Consider the following 19,700-nt stretch of genomic DNA (forward strand, 5'->3'; position numbering starts at 1 on the left):
AAACATACTGGAGACTAAAATGTCAGAGAAAGGTTTATCTCAGACATCATTATAAATTCCTTTCTAGTGGTATATAAATGATGGATTTGGTGATTTTTTTCTTCGGGGAAAACATTTTCCAAATTAGAAGTTATGTTAAAACTTTTACTAATAAATTATTTGACTCTAATAATTTTTCTACTCTTAAGTTGTATAAAAAGTTTTCCATAAGTTAGTACATACTATATTTATCTATACTTACTTCGGTCTCCTCTGGGGATAAAATAATAGTTCCTAATTATCGACATCACAAATAGTTTTAGTTTCAAAGCACATTTCCTTAAAAGCTATTATTTTTGGCCCAATTGTTAAAAAAAATTCTTTCTTCATTGAAATGCCTTTGTATCTTGTTGAAAATCAATTGACCACATAAGTGTGGGTCTATCTCTAAATGAAAAAAATTGGTTTCTTTATTTTCATGATTAATCTTGTACTTCAAGCCTGCTCAAATTGCCACTTTTTTTTTTTCTGCAGTGTCTCCTTTCCAGAGTTTCAAACACTGGAACACTGGAATGTGATATCCTCTTTTATCCACATATGCAAATAAGTTTGCCTAAGGGAAAGATGAGAGTTTTCTTTTTCATGTCACAATGAATGAATGAATAAATAAACAAATAGGCAAAATTTCTTTAAAGATCCTTTCTTAGACTGAAGTTGCCTCAGAAATTGAAAAAGGAAGAAAATGTTTCATCAAGATTGATTGCCTCTACCTACACTGTGTAATTAAAAGTATATTAAACTGCACTGATAACTAGAAAGGGGTGAAAAGCCCCTTTTTAAGGTGTAGATATGAAGACTTAGTGGGAGATAAAATTGGAGCATAAGTCAAGTCATCTCACAGACCACATCTGAGAACATCCTTTAAGTAGAAGAAAAGACAAATTAATGGTGAACACGCATCTAGGAATAAGACAGGGAAAAATACAAATTATCAGGACCTCCACAAAGGAAATTATTTAAAATAGCTGGAGGCATAAGCCAAAGTGGTGGTTTACACCATTATACTAAGGAATGAGGGAATGGTCAAAGAAAGAGCTTTGTTACAGGAAACAGAAATTCCAATACGACTAGCCACACGTTCTGTTTATGGTTACTTGTTCTCAGAATTGACTCTAAAGATATAACCTGATGCTAAGTTTAAAGGGCATTGTAATTCCAAAGAAATCAAATCAAATAACTTATTTCTATTGTCAGGCAAAGACATACTCAATAAATAAATATAAATATTTACTCAATAAATATAAGTAAATATTTACTCAATAAATAAATAAACTATATTTATCAAAACTCATGTAACCGTGTACTAAAAGAATGCATTTTACTAAATGTAGATGTTACTTTAATTTCTGAATTTTAAAAACTAATCAATACAATGATTAACAGCCATTTATGAAATGTCGTATTCAAATGACATTTGAATATGTTATTCTACTGCCTTCTGGAATCTGGAAGTGGATGAGGAGATGGGCTATCTAATTAAAAAAATATATTTATTGAGAAATATTGACACAAATACAGTTCATCCATAGTATACAATCAATGGCTCACCATATCACCACATAGTTGTGTATTCATCTCCATGATCATTTTTAGAACATTTGCATCATTCTAGAAAAAGAAATAGAAATAAAAAAGACTTATACATACCATACCCCTTCTTCTCATTGACTGCTAATATTTAAATCTAGACAAAGTTTTTACCCTCACCTTCCCTAGTATTTATTTATTTAATGTCTTTATTTTTTTTAACTCATCTGTACATACTCTGGATAAAAGGAGCATCAAACACAAGGTTTTCATAACCAAGAAGGCCGATGACATTCAGAGTTTCTCTCTCAACTGGAAAGGCACATGGTGAACATGGCAATGTCTGCTAGCTTTCTCTCCATGGTACTTGTTTCATGAAGCTTGCCCAGGGCCATTTTCCTTCTTCATATCCAAAGGTCTCTGGCTGTGTGGGCTCTAAAGCTTTTTCCAAAATGGTTCCCTCTTAAAGGGCTCCAGTAAGCAACCCCACCTTGAATCGGTAGAGATATTTCTCCATGGAATCCATCTAATCAAAAGTTACCAACCACAATTGAATGGGTTATATCTCCATGGAAACAATCAAAATGCTTCCACCCAGCAATACTGAATGTGGATTAAAGGGCATAATTTTTCTGAGGCCTACAACAGATTCAAACTCTCAGGTGTCATGCAAATACCTGACATTACAGGGAATGACCAGATTATACACAAATAGCTCAGTATCTCAGAATTTAGAAACAACAGTTACAACTCCAAAATAGGTATGATTGCTGTAAGATCTTCTAGTATAAGACCCTCTACAAGAGGCTCCAACCTGATAACATGTGCTCTCAACTTCAGTTCACCAAGTTTGCATATTATAGTTAGTCAATATGAGTGAGGCATGAAAATATCTTCAATATGCTGTCCTTAAGGTTCATTTACCTAGTTGCATGTGTCACAACTTCATTTTTTCTTGCAGTCACTTAGTAGACCATTGTATGTATACACCAAAGTTCTCTCTTCCATCCAGCTGTCATTGTACCCTTAGGCCACCTCCATCTATTGTGAATTGTGAGCACTACCACTATAAACACCACTGTACAAATGTCCATTCATGTCTCCACTCTCAGTTCCTCCAGGTATGTACTGAGCATGGGGTTTCAGGATCATATGGCAACCGCACCCATAGCCTCCTGTGGAACCACCACCCTGCCCTCCAGCTTCCCTATCAACAATGAATAGGTGCATCTCTTTCTCCACATTTTCTCTAGCACTTGCTGCTCTCTGTTCATTTTTAAACAGTTTTGTTTGTACATCATATAATCCAACCTATGTAAATAGCCTTGCTTTTACCACCTTAATCTATAGGAAGACATTTCCTTTTCTTCTAAAAAGAATCCATACCTCTGCCCCATATCCTCCACTTGTTGACATTTATTTTTGGCAAAATGTCTTTGTTACCTTCAGTGGAAGCATATTATAATGTTACCATTAACTATAGACCCTAGCTTGCATTGATGGTACTTTTTCTTGTATGCCATCCATTTTCAACACCTTGCAATGTTGACATTCTCCCTCATTCAGGAAATGCTTTTATATTTGTACATTTAATCATCATTGTTGTCCACTCTAGGTACTCCTAAATTATATCATCTAGTCTTTATAATCTATCTTCCCTTCTAGTGTCGTATGTGTCCCCAGCCCTTCTCCCTCAACCATATTTACATTCAGCTTCATTCAGTGTACTTATTGTGCTACAATCAGATAGTATTATGCTATCCATTTCTGTGTTTTTACAATCAGTCCTTCTGCACAATTTGTATTCTCTCAGTACCAAATGCCAAATCTCCACCCACTTTCTATCTTCTGATAATGTGTTCTTAACTTTAACTCTCAAAGTTCACTCATTAATATTAGTTCATATTAGTGAGATTACGCAGTATTGTCCTTTTGTTGCTGGCTAATTTCATTCTTCATAATGTCCTCAAGGTTCATCCATGTTGTTACATGCTTCATGACCTTATTCTGTGTTATAGCTGTGTAATGTTCCATCATAGAGATATACTGCAGATAGCTTAGCTTCTCATCTGTTCATGGACATTTGGGCTGTTTCCATCCCTAGGCAATCATAAATAAAGCTGCTATAAATGTAATGTCCTGGTTTGAAGTGATGTATGTACCCTTGAAAAGCCATATTTTTATCAAAATCCCATCTCGTAAAGGCAAAATAATCCCTATTCAATACTGTATGTAACTAGATCATCTCCTTGGAGATGTAACCAAATCAAGAGTGGTTATTAAGGTGGATTAGGGGAAATGTGTCTCCACCCATTTGGGTGGATCTTGATTGGTTTACTGGAGTCCTTTAAAAGAAACTTTTTGGAGAATGGGAAATTCAGAAAGCAAAAAGAGAATGACATAGCCATGAAAAGCAAAGTCCACCAGCCAGCGACCTTTGGAGATGAAGAAGGAAAATGTCTCCTGAGGAGCTTCATGAAACAGGAAGCCAGGAGAAGAAGCTAGCAGATGATGCTGTGTCCACCATGTACCCTTCCAGATGACTGTGTTCACTATGAGCCTTTCCAGATGAGAGAGAAACTGTGACAGTGTTCGCCATGTGCCTTCTCACTTGAGAGAGAAGCCCTGAACTTCATCGGCCTTCTTGAACCAAGGTATCTTTCCCTGGATGCCTTTGATTGGACATTTCTATAGACTTGTAATTGGGACATTTTCTTGGCCTTAGAACTGTAAACTAGCAACTTATTAAATTCCCCTTTTTAAAAGCCATTCCGTTTCTGGTATATTGCATTCCAGCATCTAGCAAACTAGAACACATCAGCATGCAAATATCCATGTGTGTCCTTGAATTCATTTCCTCTAAATATATACCTAGTAATGGGATAGCTGGATCATATACAATTCTATACTTAGCTTCTTGAGAAAATGCCAAACTGCCTTCTAGAGCAGTTGTAACATTTTATATTCCCAATGACAGTGGATAAGTGTATCTCTTTTTCCACATCTTCTCCAGTACTTGCTGATTTTCATTTTTTAAATAATGGCCATTCTAGCGGGTATCAGATGATATCTCATTGTGGTTTGATTTGCATTTTCTTAATAACCAGCAAAGTTGAGCATATTTTCATGTGGCTTTTAGACATTTGTATTTCTTCTGAAAATTATCTTTCATGTCTTTTGCCCATTTTAAAAATTGGGTTGTTTGTTGTTGAGTCGTAGAATCTCTTTCTTTATTCTGGATACTAAACGCTTGTTTGATATGTGGCTTCCAGATATTGTCTCCCGTAGCACTGGCTACCTTTTTACTTTCCTGACAAAGTTATTTGATGCACAAAAGTGTTTAATTTTGAGGCAATCCCATTTATCTATTTCTTTTTTCATTGCTTGTGCTTTAGATATAAGGTCTAGGAAACTGCTTCCTATCACAAGATTTATAAGATATTTGCCTACATTTTCTTCTAAAATATATATGGGCTTAACTCTAATGTTTAGGTCTTTGATCCATTTTGAGTTAATTTTTTATATTGTGTGAGATATGGATCCTCTTTCATTCTTTTTCGTGTGAGGAGCCAGTTCTCTAAACACCATTTATTTAAGAGGCTGCTGTGTCCCAGGTGGGTTGGCTTGACCTTATCAAAGATCAATTGTCCGCAGATGACAGGGTCTATTTCTAAACACTCAAATTGATTCCATTGTCAGTGTATCTATCTTTATGTTAGTACCATGGTGTTTTCTGACCACTCTAGCTTTGTAATAAGCTCTGAAGTCAGGTAGGTTGAGCCCTTCCACTTCATTTTTCTTTCTCAAGATATTTTTGCTATTCAGGGCACCCTGCCTTTCCAAATAAATTCAGTTATTGGTTTTTCTATTTCTACAAAGTTGTTGGGATTTTAATTGGTATTGCATTGAACCTATAAGTAAATTTGTATAAAACACTACTGATTTGAGGATGTTGATCTTGGTACCCTGCCACTTTGGTGTATTCATTTATTAGATCTACTAGTTTTGCTGTAGATTTTTCTGGATTTTCAACTTATACTATCATATCATTTTCAAAGTGAGAGTTTTACCTCTTCTTTTCCTATTTGGGTGCCTTTTATTTCCTTTTTCATGTCTAATTGCTTTGGTTAGAACTTCCAGCACATGTTGACTAGCAATGGTAACAAGTGACATTCTTGCCTTGTTACTGATTTTTTAAAGGGAAAGCTTTCAGTTTTTCCTCATTGAGGATGATGTTAGCTGTGGTCTTTCATATATTCCCTTTATCATGTTGAGGAAGTTCCCTTCTATTCCCATCTTTTGAAGTGTTTTCATCAAGAAAGGATTCTGAATTTTGTCGAGTGACTTTCCTGTATCAATCAAGATAATTATGTGGGTTTTCCACTTTGGTTTGTTGGTATGGTGTATTTCATTATTTGATTTTCTTGTGTTGAACCAGCCTTGCATACCTGGGATAAAACCCAATTGGTCATGGTGTATGATTTTTTTTTAACATGCTTCTGGATTCAACTTGAAAGTATATTTTTGAGAATTTTTGCATTTATATTCATTAAAGAGATTGTTGTATAGTCTTTTCTTGTAGTATCTTTTTCTGGCCTTGGTATGAAGGTAATATTGGCTTCATAGAATGAATTCGGTAGCTTTCCCTCCTCTTCAATTTATTCGAAATTTCAGCAGAATTGGTACTAATTCTTCCTTGAATGTTTAGTAGAATTCACATGTAAAGCCTACTGGTCCTCGACTTTTCTTTTGGGGGAGGTTCTTAATAACTGACTTAATCTCTTTTCTTGTGATTGGTTTGTTGTGGTAATCTATTTCATCTTGAATCAATGCTAGTTATTCACGTCCTAGGAAGTTGTTCATTTCATATACATTGTCTAGTTTATTAGCATATAGTTGCTTATAGTATTTTCTCATCACCTCCTTTATTGCTGTGAGATAAGTAGTTATGTCCAGTCTTCAATTTCTGATTTTATTGGGTTGTGCTCTCTCTCTCTCTCTCTCTCTCTTCCTTTCTTCCTTCCTTCCTTCCTTCCTTTCCTCTTTCTTTCCTTCCTTCCTTCCTTCCTTCCTTCCTTCCTTTTTTTTGTCACCATAACTAAGGGTCCATTGATTTTCTCAGTGAACTTATTTCTGGTTTTGTTGATTTTCTCTATTGCTTTCATATTCTCAATTTTAGTTATTTATGCTCTAATCATCATTCTGTCTTTCCTTTTCTTCTTTGGGGTTAGTTTGCTGTATTTTCTCTGGTTCTTCCGGGTGAAGAATTAACTCCTCCATTTTTGCTCCTTCTTTTAAAATATAGACATTTAAAGCAATAAATTTCCTCTCAGTACCACCTCTGCTGCATCCCATACATTTTAATATGTTGTGTTTTCATTTTCATTTGCCTTGAGATATTTACTGATTTTTATTGTAATTTCTTCCTTGACCCCTTCGTTGCTTAAGAGTGTGGTTTACACTCCATATATTTCTGAATTTTCTGGACCTCTGCCTATTATTGATTTCTAACTTCACTCCATTATGACTGATAAAGTGTTTTGTATAATTTCAGTCTTTTTTGACCCAAAATATGGTCCTATCCTTGAAAATATCTATGAGTACTTGAGAAAAATGAGTATCCTGCTGTTTTGGGCTATTATGTTCTGTAAATGTCTGTTAGATCTAGCTATTTTATCATATTAATCAGACTTTCTGCTTTCTTATTGATCTCTTGTCTAGGTGTTATATCCATTGATGAAAATGGGGAATTGAAGTCTCCAACTGTTATGGTAGAGGTGTCTACTTCTCCCTTCACTGTTGTCAGTGTTTTTCTTGTATTTTTGAGCACTTTTGCTTGGTGGATAAATATGTAGGGTTGTTATTCTTCTTGTTGAATTGTTCTTTTCATTAATACATAGTGCCTTCCTTTGTCTCTTTTAATCGTTTTACATTTGAAGTCTATTTTTTTTCTGATTTTAGTGTGGCTACACCCACTTTTTTCTATGTTTTTTTTTCATGAAATACCTTTTCCATCTTTTGCTTTCAACCTATTTTCATCCTTCAGTCTAAAATGAGTCTCCTGTAAACAGCATATAGATGGATTTTGTTTTTCAATCCATTTTGAAAGTCTATGTCTTTTGATTTGGGAGCTTGATCCATTATCATATACTGTTGGCAGTATTTTCTTCTACTATTCCGTTTTTTGGATTTTATATATCATATCTAATTTTTTTCTCTTTTTAACTTTACTGTTAATCTTCATTTCTACATTCTTCTCTAGACCTCTCTCTCCTGTCTTTTCCTATCTGCCTATAGTGCTCCCTTTAGTATTTCCTGTAGGTCTGATCTCTTGGCTACAAATACTCTCAATGACTGTTTGTCTGAAAATATTTTAATCTCCCCCTTGTTTTGAAGGACAGTTTTGCTGGGTATAATATTCTTGGTTGGCAGTTATTATCTTTTAAAATCTTAAATATATCATGCCACTACCTTCTAGCCTCCATGATTTTTGCTGAGCTTCCTTTGTATGTGATGGAGTACTTTTCTTTTGCTACTTAAAAAATTCTCTCTTTGTCTTTGACATTCGACAATATGATTAGTGTCTTGGACTAGATCTATTTGGATCTATTCTGTTTGGGGTACACTGGGCATCTTGGTTCTGTAATTTTATGTCTTTCATAAAAAAATGGGAAATTTTCAGTGATTATTGCCTTCTTTAGCCCCTCTGCTTCCTTTTCCTTCTCTCCTCTTTCTGGGACACCTGTAACATGTATATTTGTGCACTTCCAGTTAACTTTGGGTGCTTTAGCAGGGATAGTCTTTGAGGCTGTTTCTTCTCTCTGACCCAAAGAGGACTCTTATTTGAAGTCTCTTTCTACAACTTAGCTTGTTGCTCTCACGGATTTGCTAGCCTCCTCTTAATTGATTACCACAATAGTCTTCATTGTTTTTGGCAGTGTCTTTATACTTGAACTTCCCCATACTCTTTTCCAAATAATGTCAGTTACATTGGGAGAGCAATAGAGCTAGCAATTTCACTTGTGGACATTTATCTCAGAGAACTGGAAATTGTATTCTCACAGAAATTGCACACAAATGTTCATAACACCTTATATTCTGATAGCCCCAAACTGGAAACCACCAAATGGGTAAATGCATAAGCAAACTGTGGTAAAACCACAACATAACATATTACATAGCAATAAAAGGGAACAGACTGTTAATAGACAACAATTTTGAAGACTTTAAAGGAAATCGTACTTTCCTTGTTGAAGTAAAGCCAACTGCAAAAGCTTACTACATGATTCCATTTCTATAAAATTATTGAAGTATCAAAATTATAGATATGAAGAATAGATTGGCAATTGCCAGGTGTTAGGAATAATATGGACAGTGAGTAGGTATGTCTACAGAGGGGTAGCATATAAAATGCTTGTGTTGCTGGCTGAGTTCTGTATTTAAATATGGTCATAGTTGTATGAAACTACACATGTGATCAAATTGCACAGAACCATGCATACACACACAAACAAATACAAATTATTTCATTTATAACTGGGGAAATTTGAAAAAGCTCTGTGGATTGTTTCAATATCAATTTTCTGGCTTTCATTTTATAGTATAATTATGCAAAATGTTAATACGGGTTAAGTGGACACAGTGAAGTTTACAATAGCTTCGTAACATTTCTTTGCAACTTCTTATAAGTATAACTTAATTCAAAGTAAAAAAAGTTTTTTAAAAATGAATTATGGACATAAATGTAAAATGCAAAACTATGCAATTTTTAAAAGAAATCATAGAAAATCATCAGGACCTAGGGTTAAATCTAGATTTCTTAGACATGAAAATGAAAGCATGAAAACATAATCCATGAGAAAAAATTGTACTTCATCATAATTAGAAACATTTAATCTTCCAAATAGCTTGTTAGAAGGATGAAAAGTCAAGCTACAGATTGCGACCTACCTATCTGACAAGTCTTTGTATCTGAATATATTTTTAAAAAATCAAACAACTTTACAAAATACCTAGTTAGAAAATGGGCAAAATATAAACAGAGAATTCGCTGAAGAGGATTCACAGATGACAAGTGAACACATAAAAATCTGTTCAAAATCGTCAATGGGGAAATGTAGATGAACACCACAATGAGAAATCACATTTCCCCCAATCAGAATGGCATAATAAAGCATAACGATAATATTAAATCCTGGCAAGTATGTGGAAAAACTTGATTACTAACACATTCCTGGTCGGAGTGCAAAATAATACAGAATAATTGATTTTTTAAGAGTGTATAGGGTGTTTGTGTGTGTGTCTGTGTGCATATGCATGCTTTAACCTGAGATCGAGATTAGAAATCTAGCAGTAGATATGGTTAAAATAGGTAATTGTCTGCTACTAAAAATATTATGGATTTCCGTTTTTTTGTTTTCCTTCACAACAGTAATTCAGCTATTGTACCGGAAAGCTATGATGTGGAAAATTAGTATTACCAAGAATCTCACAAGCAAATGGCCTAATACAAGAGAAGATGTATTTCAGATCTTATGTTATCCTGAAGGCATTTACATTTCAAGTGTTTTCAAAAGAAAGTGTGCAAAAGTGCAAGCTCCTGTGTGTCTATATGTTTGCAGTGTTTTGGGGTGGGCACACCTGGAACTGAAAACTCTGCAATTTGGATGGCAGCAGAGCCCGGTCCTGCTGGGGTGCTGGGGTGCTGGGGTGCTGAGAACCCTCCGACCCTAAGCCTTTCTTTGGCCTCTGCTCTGAGTGGGGAACTGAGGGCCCCGCTGCTGCTCTTCCACCCCCAAGGCTGACACTTGCACCCCCAAGGCTGACACTTGCAGCCATGCAATGCTGCCTCTCTTGCTGTTCTTCTCTGGCCATGATGAGCTGACCTCTCCAGGCCATGATAAGTGGAGAGCTCTTCTCTGCAAGAGAGACTTTTGCCATCCCCAGGCATGGCTAGAGTTGCCCTTCTGGTTCCAGAACTCCAGGCCAGATTGGGAAGACCCCTGTTGTCTCACTTGGGAGGTCCAGGAGCAGCAAGTCAGAATGCGACCTCGTCCTGTTTAAGGGAACTAGAGTGCCAAGGGGAGGAATGGCTGGTAGTCCCTGTGCTTGGAGGGCTCAGAGCACGACTGGCACAGTTGTACCTCACTGGTCTGACCTCACATAAGAGGTCAAGCAACTCATGTGGAGATGGAGGCAGGAGGGGGTAGGGATGGGATCTGGAGGCCTGCTGCTGATACATCTTCATGCACTCAGGAATTGCATGGAAAAAGCCCTAACGTGTCTCTAGACAATGTGAAGAGTTGAGCTGAGCTCAGAGAGCTGAACTGAACTGTGAGGCATAGAAAGTAAGCAATTAAGACAAAACGGAGTAGTGAAACATTTAATTACTTGTTGTGATGGTATAAGCAAGAGGTTAATGCAGAATAAAAGTGCTGCATCCCCATGGAACAGCACCACCAGGTGAGGATCAGATGGACCAATGTAGGCATGATATAGTCCCACTGCTGAGGAAACCCCAAACATAAGGCTTTGCAGTATAATGGACCAAAGTGCTAGAGGAAGGGAAGGGCGCACTAAGAAGAGAAAATGGCTGAACACTAAGTCAGAGCAGAGATAGTGTCTTCCAAGACTTTCCTCCATTTCCCTGATAAGAAAATCTTAGCAGAGGCACCTGGGGAAGCCCTCAACTTAAAAATTTAGATAAGTGTAAAAGCATGACCAGCCAGAGGGGGTTACTGAATCCTTGTCTACAACTTCCTTAGAGGGTGTAATGCACTGGCTGTGCACAAAGTCTGGTATGGGGAGGGCGGCTTTCCCTTAAGAGGCCTGTCTGATAAAGCCTGCATAATTGCCTAAGATTAGGCTTGAAAAATGACATTCAGGGTTTTGACTGGGAGTTGAATTCCTCAGAGAAAGGTACAATAACCTATTGTACAAGAGCCCTCGAACAATAAGGATGCTACTCTATACTGCTGTGGTGGTGAATCTCACATTTCAAATGGTTAGATTAGAATGTTCCATTTTTTTTTGGTCAAGTAAACACTGGCCTGATTGTTACTGTGAAGGTACTTTGTTCATGAATTTGCATTTATCAGTTGATTGCATCTACAATCAACAAAAGAGATGACCCTCAGCAATGTGAGGCTTCTCCTCATCTAGTCAGTTGGAGATCTTAAAAGCAAGAACCGATTATGTCAGAAGTCAAGAAGAATATCTGTATCTATTCAGTCAGCCAAGTTACCCTGGGATAATTCAACTTCACCTTTAACAGAGTTTCCAACTTGCAGCCTGCTTCATGGAATTTGGACTTTCCAGCCTATAGTCATGCTGTGTGAGCCAATTCCTATAATAAATATTATCTATCTATCTATCATCTGCCTATCATTTATCTCTATCTGTTTATCTATCCTTCTTGCTGGTTTTGTTTCTCTGGAGAACCCTAATACAGATTTTATTACTGAATGAGGATCTTGTGAAACAATCTTAAGGAAATTTCTGAATTGGTTCTTGGGTTTTTTGAATGGATTCTCTAATCTGATTAAATTTAAAGGCAATAATGACTATTACTAACGATCAAGAGGGCATTGATAGTCCATAACATGAATTGGCGATAGAGAGAAGCACAATAACACACTGGATACTCCTTCTTAAATGCTAATAAGAGGCTCTGGAGGGCTATGTATTTGTATATTAGCATAGGGTTGTAAAGCTAAACGTATATTGCAGTTGGCTGGTTGTTCCTAACTATGCTGGACAAAGTGGTTAAAGAAATGGATGAACTCAGGGATTCAAATTACCAGCTCAAGTACCACATGAATGATATGAAAGTGTCTATGTGTGCCCTAAAGGAAACTCCTATTTCTTGTAGCCACAGAATTAAGGTTTCTGAAAAACAAATACAAAGTATCATTGATTGAGCAAGTAGCTGAATTAAAACATAAATTCCAAACCTTGTATGGTGTCTGTCGTTAAAGTGAGGGCATTGTTTGATAATGAGTGGGATCTTGAAAATTAGAACGGGAACACATGAGCTGATGATGGTGAGGGCATCAAAACCCTAAATTCTGGTGAATTTCCTTGCCAAATAAACCTGTGATGGCCTCCCCGGAAGAACAACCCCTACTATCCATCTGAGGAGATTAATGCTATGTTGTCATATCAAACTGGAATGGAATCCCCTGAGATAGCTGACCTGCAGGACACTGCTAATTCCTCTCATGACTAACCCCCTACCAACCCTCTTTGCCTCCAGACTTATAATTAAATTGAAATCCTAGCAGGCACCAATAAGTCAGGTAAAAAGTGTGACCCATAAGGAAGGTGTGCTACACTCTAAACGAATTTCATGCTTTTTTCCAACTTACAGGGACATAAATCTGTGGAATATATGTGGGAGTGCATATTAAAGATGTGGGAATTAGGTGGAGGGAATATAAAGTTAGATCAGGCTATGGAATCTCCTAAGCAGAGATTCTGGATTTAAAGTTAGATTCTGTAGCCACAGTTGTAAGGGTTCTAAAAGTTTGTTCAGTTGATTGGCTGAATCATGGACCAAAAAGGTGACCTACGTTAAATGAAGTTAAAATGCTAAAAACTGCCCTGATATAATGTAGATAAAGGTATCCACAGGATTAGAGAGATTGAAATGTTAGAATTTATCATGTAAGCACTGCTCACCCAACTAGGAGTGACTAGAAGACAAATGTTTCACCACAGTTGGGAGAACTGAATTTGTGAAAGGACTTCCATCAGCCCTAATGGATGTGCTCACTCTTCTCCATGTCATATATTACTGTGGGGAGCATGATCACAATATTTATTCTTAATAGGATCCTTAAATGCATGAGGATGAGTAGATTCCAGGTTGGCAGAAGCAAAGTAATATCACTTAATCAACAAAGACAGGGTGGGCATGACGGATACCACAATGGAAAGCTGAGCCAAAGCAATAGTCAGAATATTATGACTTGCAGAGATGTATGAGGTTGTTTAGTTCATGAGGTAACTGGGAGTGAAAAGGGGAAGTACACTAAATTCTTGCTTGATCTGTATAAACAGAAGAGTTCTATATCAAGTAAAGTCTAACTAAAATCACAAAAACTGTCACAATCTCTCAATTTCCAAACTTGAGAGTTTACAGATCCAGAATCCCCTGAATGAAAGTGAGGTCAGGTCTTTGTGGTTAAGAACCTGGCTACATGTCCAAATATTTATACCGTAAGTCTTTTTCCCAGCCTTCTCCAAAGGGACTGACAGCTCTTTTCAGGGTCATTGTGCATTGGGGGGAAATATTTTCGTGAATACTTGACACTAACTCTGAACTGACACTAATTTGTAGTGACACAGAGTGATACTGTGGCCCACCAGCCCCAATAAGGACCTAAGGGGGTCACGCGATCAATAAAGTTTTAACTCAAGTCCACCTTACGGTGGATACAGGGGTCTCTGCACCTATTCTGTGGTTATTTCCCCAGTTCTAGAATGCGAATTGGAATAGATATAATTGGAAGAATCCCCACATCGGTTCCCTGACCTATGGAATGAGAAAAGACCAAATGGAAGCCACTAGACCATAACCTACTTAGAAAAATAGTAAACCAAAAACAATACAGCACTCCTGGAAGAATTGTGGAGATTAGTGCCACAAACAAGAACTTGAAAGGTGCAGAAGTGCTGATTTCCACCACGTCCCCATTTATCTCTCCCATTTGGCCTGTGAAGAAAATGGACGGATCTTGGAGGATAACAGTAGATTATTGGAAATTAACCAGGTGGTGACACCAAGTGCAGCTACTATTTCAGATGAGGTATTTCTTGAACAATTCAACACATCCCCTACTACATGGTACCTTGCAGCTATTGATCTTGAAAATGATTTTTTTCTCAATATTTTTTATTAATAATCACCAGAAGCAGTTTGATTTCAATTGACAAGGCTGGCAGTACAACTACACTGTCCTACCTAGGGTATATCAGTTTTCCAGTCCTATGTTATAACCTAGTCTGTAGGAATCTTCACCACCTTTTCCTTCTGCAAGACATCAGACTAGTCCATTATGTTGATGACATGCTGATTGGAACTGGTGAGCAACAAGTAGCAACAACTCTAGACTTATTTGTATGGCATTTGCCCAGCAGAGGCTGAGAGATAACCAACAAAAATACAGGGCCTTCCACCTCAGTGAAATGTCTAGACATCCATGGGTGTGGGACATGTCAAGTTATTCCTTCTGTAGTGAAGGATAAGCTATCACTTCTAGCCCCTCCTAAAACAAACCCTAATGCCTAATGTGCCTCTTTGGATTTTGGTGACAGCATATTCTTCATTTGGGTGTGCTACTCTGGCCCATTTACCTAGTGAATCAAAAGCTGCTAGTTTCCAGGGATACTAGAATAAGAGGAAGCTCTGCTTCAGATTCAGGCTACACTGCAGGCTGTTTTGCCACTGTGGCCATATGGTTCACTACAGCAAACAGTGCTTCGATTATTAGTGGCAGATAGAGATGCTGTTGGGACACTTTGGGAGGCCTTTATAGAAAAATCACTGTGCATACCTGTACAGTTTTGGAGCAAAGTTCTTACTATCTTCTGCAGATAACTACTGTCCTTTTGAGAAACCGCTTCTGGCTTACTATTGAGCCTTAGTAGTGATACTGCTTGGTATCTTAGTATATTTAGTATACTAGTAGCTTAATAGAGATGCTTAGCCATGGGCCAGCAAATTGTCATAAGACCTGAATTGCTTATCATGGATATGTGTTGTCTGGCCTACCAAGTCATACATGTGGGTGTGCACAGCGGCACTCCATCATCAAATGGAGGCGGTGTATATGAAAGACAGCTCAAGCAGGCCCTGAAGGCCTGAGTAAGTAACACAAGGAAGTGGCTCAAATGCCCATGCCCCCCAATCTTGATACCTTACCTGTTTCTCTCAGTTCATAGTTATGGTTGTTGGGTACTTAGCTATAGTTAGTTGTCTGAAGGAAAGTAAACTTGGGTTTGGTTTACAGATGGTTCTACACCAAATGCAGTGACCACCCAAAAATGGACAGCTGCAGCACTGCATCTTTTTTCTGGATCATCCCTAGGAGCAATCCCTCCTCTTGGTAGGCAGAACTTCAAGCAGTGCACTGGGTTATTCACTTTTCTTGGAAGGAACAATGGTCAGAGGTGTGTTTGTCCATGGATCCATGGTCTGTGTCTAATGGTTTGGCTGGGTGATCGGGGACTGGGAAAGATCATGATTAGATAATTATGGACAAAGAAGTTTGGGGAAGAGGCATGTTGAATAACCTTTCTGAATGGGCGCATGATATGAAGACATGTGTGTCCTATGTTAATGATTATCTGAGAATGGCCTCAGTAGAGGAACATTTTAATAATCAAGCAGATAGGAAGGTCTTCTCTGAGATACCAGCCAACTTCTTTCCTAAGGCATTCTTGTGATTGTCGAATGAGTCCATGAACAAAGTGGACATAGTTGTAGGGATGGAAGTTATGCATGAGGTCAGCAACATGGACTTCAACTCACCAAGGCCAGCCTGGCTGAGTGCCCAATCTGCCAGCAGCAGAGACCAACACTTAGTCCTTGATATGACACCATTCCCCAAAGCGATCAGCCAGCTGCCTGGTGGCAGGTCGATTACATTGGAATACTTCCATCATATAAGAAGCAATTATTTGTGGGTCCTGAAAAAAGATACTCTGGATATACCATCCCTGCATGCCATGCTATTGCCAACACTATCATCTGTAGATTTGCAGAATGCCTTATCCACAGTCATTGTATTCCACATAGCATTGCTTCTGATCAGTGAATTCACTTCTGAGCAAATGAAGGTAGGTAATGGGCCCATTGCTCATGGAATTCACTGGTTCTATCTTGTTTCCTAACATCTGAAGTAGCTGGGTTGATAGAATGGTGGGATGGCCTTTTGAAGACTCAGTTACTTTGCCTACTGTGTGGCAATATCTTGCAGGGCTGGGCTGCCAATGTTCTCCAGGTGATTGTATAAGTTTGAAATCAGTGTCTACTCTATGGTGTTGTTTTCCCATAGTCAGGATCACAGGTCCAAGAATCAGGAAGTGGAAATAGAAATGGCACCACTCACTATCATCCCTAATGAGCTCCTAGAAAAAAATATTTCCTACTTGTCCGTGTGACCTTATGCTCTTCTGATCTGGAGGTCTTAGTTCTCAGGGGAAGACACAATAATGATTCTATAGAAGTGGGACTATGAGCTTGACCCAACCACTTTGGACTCCTCATGTCTCTGAATCAATAAGCGAAGAAGGAAGTTTCTGTACTAACGGAGGTATTGTTCCTGATTACCAATGGGAAATTGGACTGCTGCCACACAGTGGTAGTAAGGAAGAGCATGTGTGGATACAATAGAAGAGATCCCTTAGGATTTCTTTTAGTGTTACCATTCCTTGTGAATAAAATCAATGGGAAACGATAACCCAATTCAGGCAGAACGACTAATGGTCCTCACGCTTCAGGAATAAAGGTTTGGGTCACTCCACCAGGACAAGAACCATGGGACCAGCTGAGGTGTTTGCTGAGAATAAAGGGAATATGAAATGGGTATGGAAGAAGGTAATTATAAATGTCAGTTTTGACCATGTTATCAGTTGCAGAAAGGAGAACTATAAATGTTATATGTGACTTTCTTATTTTTCTATGAATATCTTTTTTTTCTCCCTTCCATTATCCTCTTATCATATAACTTACATTGCATTAACTTTGTGTCCTAGGATTTAAGGTATAGGATATTAAGAATAAGACTGAACATCACCAAAGGACTTGACTCCTCTTCTGGGGCGAGGGCATGTTGTCAGTTGTACATCAGACAGTTGTATCATATTAGGTGGAAATATAATTCCACTATTGTCTTTATTTGGAAATTAAGTATGGTTTAAGGTGATGTGTATGGATGCCAAGTTGACAAAAGTTGGACTATGATGGTTAATTTTGTGTGTCTACTTGGTTAGATTATTATATTCAGTATTTTGGCCAAAGGCCATCTCTTGATCTGATTGCTACTAAGAGGTTATTTCTTACATCAATTTGCCTCGATAATCAGTTGATTGAGTCTATTGCTGATTGCATCTATAATTATTAAAGAAGACGGGTCTCAGTGATGTGGGGAGTCTCCTCTTTCATTGAGTTGGAGGTCTGAAAAGCCTGACGAATGATTTCAGAAGTCAGAAAAAATTTCTGCCTCTACCTTGGCCAGCCCTATTCCTTTCCTGAGCAACTCAGCTTCTCTTCATTAGGATTCTTTCCAGCTTAAGGCCTGCTCTATTGAATTCAGACTTGTGAGCCCCTATGTTCACATGAGCCAATCCTATAATAACTAATGTACACAGGCATATGTATCTATTTCTCTGTTTCTCTGGACAACCATGACCAATACAACTGGGGAATGCTCATAAATGTTTTGCTTATTGAGGATTTGAAATACCACTTCTGCAAATTACAGTGCCACAGAAGATTTGAACAATCGCAAGAGATGGCACTTTTTCAGAAACAGGTGTATGTGTATGGCCTAAGTCAATCCCTACATATCCGATATGACATTATGCATTTGCTGATACTTTGTTGAAGGGCCATTTCATCTGAATGAGAGCAAGTATATTGATATTTATTTTTATTATTTCCTGAGTAAAATATGAACAATATGGAAATATTTTAAAAATATTTTAAACATACAGATTTTTTAATGCTCCTAATATCTGTCGAACAAAGGGCTATTTAGTCTACTAGACCTTTTTGAATTACTATAGACACAGTTAATTATTTTTTCTTATATAAGTGAAATAAAAGTAATATAATACAAAACAACATAGTACAACATTATGGTAACATGATTTCAAAATGTATAAAATATATGTTATGAAACTTAAGATATAAATCAGCTATTTTTTACAGACTATATATTTGTTTAGATTGAAAGTTTAGGAGATATTACACGTGTATTATTAAAACTTACTAGAAAGTATAGCACATAACTGGCCCTGAAAAACGCATTACTATATGGGATAATGGTGAGAAAGTTAAAATGAGTTTAGGGAAACTGATGATTCTAGTATCCATCACTTTCTAGCTATGTGTCTAAATCAAGATAAACTTAATTTATCTGTATCTTTATTTCCTTTAACTAAAATAGATATACTAATAGAGTGGTACCTAACTCATATTTATATTGTCAGATTTTTTCCCCTTCTTTTGAGAAAAATAATATAAGCAAAAAAGCAATAAATTTCAAAGCACAGTACCACACTTAGCTGTAGAACATATTTCAGAATATGACACGGGTTGCAGTTCCACAATTTTAGGTTTTTACTTCCAGCTGCTCTAAGATATTGGAGACTAAAAGAGATATCAATTTAATGACTCAGCATTTATATTCATTTGCTAAATCCTATTTTCTCTGTTTAACTCCACCATCACCTTTGAATTTTCCATTCCTCTCTTTAGGGGTATTTGGGCTATGATCATTCTAACTTTTTCAACCAGTACCATTCCAGCCAATCCTAAAGAACACCTAGGGCAATATGTAAGATTCCACAAGGGCTGAATGTGCTAGAGTGTGTTAGTTAGATTCAGTTGTCAACTTGGTCAGATGAGCATACCTTGTCTTGTTGCTGCGGACATAAGCCAATGGTACATGAACCTCATCTGTTGCTAATTACATCTGCAGTTGGCTAGGAGGCGTGCCTGCTGCAATGAGTGACATTTGACTTAATTGGCTGGTGCTTAAATGAGAGAGCTCAAAGTAGCACAGCCAAGCAGCTCGGCATTCCTAATCTCAGCACTTGCAGCTTAGCCCAGGCCTTTGGAGATGTAGAAAGAAGTCACCCTGGGGAAAGTTGTTGGAACCCAGGGGCCTGGAGAGAAGACCAGCAGAGACCATCCTGTGTCTTCCACGTAAGAAAGAACCTCAGTGGAAAGTTAGCTGCCTTTCCTCTGAAGAACCAACAAAATAAATTCCCTTTTATTAAAAGCCAATCTGTCTCTGGTGTGTTGCATTCTGGCAGCTAGCAAACTAGAACATAGAGTAATTTTCTTGATTTGGGAAATGTGATGCATATATCCTCACCACTTCTAATCTATTAAGTCAAGACAA

The 19,700-nt window shown here is 37.5% G+C and overlaps 1 protein-coding gene across 2 annotated transcripts in view; it reads left to right on the plus strand.

The window, feature by feature from the left end:
- LOC143677058 (disintegrin and metalloproteinase domain-containing protein 18-like) overlaps nt 1-10,149 on the plus strand; it is a 117,474-nt gene extending 107,325 nt beyond the window's left edge. The window contains exon 20 of one of the 2 annotated variants that reach the window (XM_077152555.1): nt 9,998-10,149. In XM_077152555.1, coding sequence (XP_077008670.1) covers nt 9,998-10,040 — 43 coding nt within the window. In that variant the 3' untranslated portion in view covers nt 10,041-10,149. Of the gene's footprint in view, nt 1-513; nt 680-9,997 lie in introns of those variants that run through there. The other variant, XM_077152554.1, reaches the window with a different exon arrangement.
- The last annotated feature ends 9,551 nt before the right edge of the window (nt 10,150-19,700 follow it).

Source organism: Tamandua tetradactyla, chromosome 3 (assembly GCF_023851605.1).
Source record: "Tamandua tetradactyla isolate mTamTet1 chromosome 3, mTamTet1.pri, whole genome shotgun sequence".
Lineage (NCBI taxonomy): Eukaryota > Metazoa > Chordata > Mammalia > Pilosa > Myrmecophagidae > Tamandua > Tamandua tetradactyla.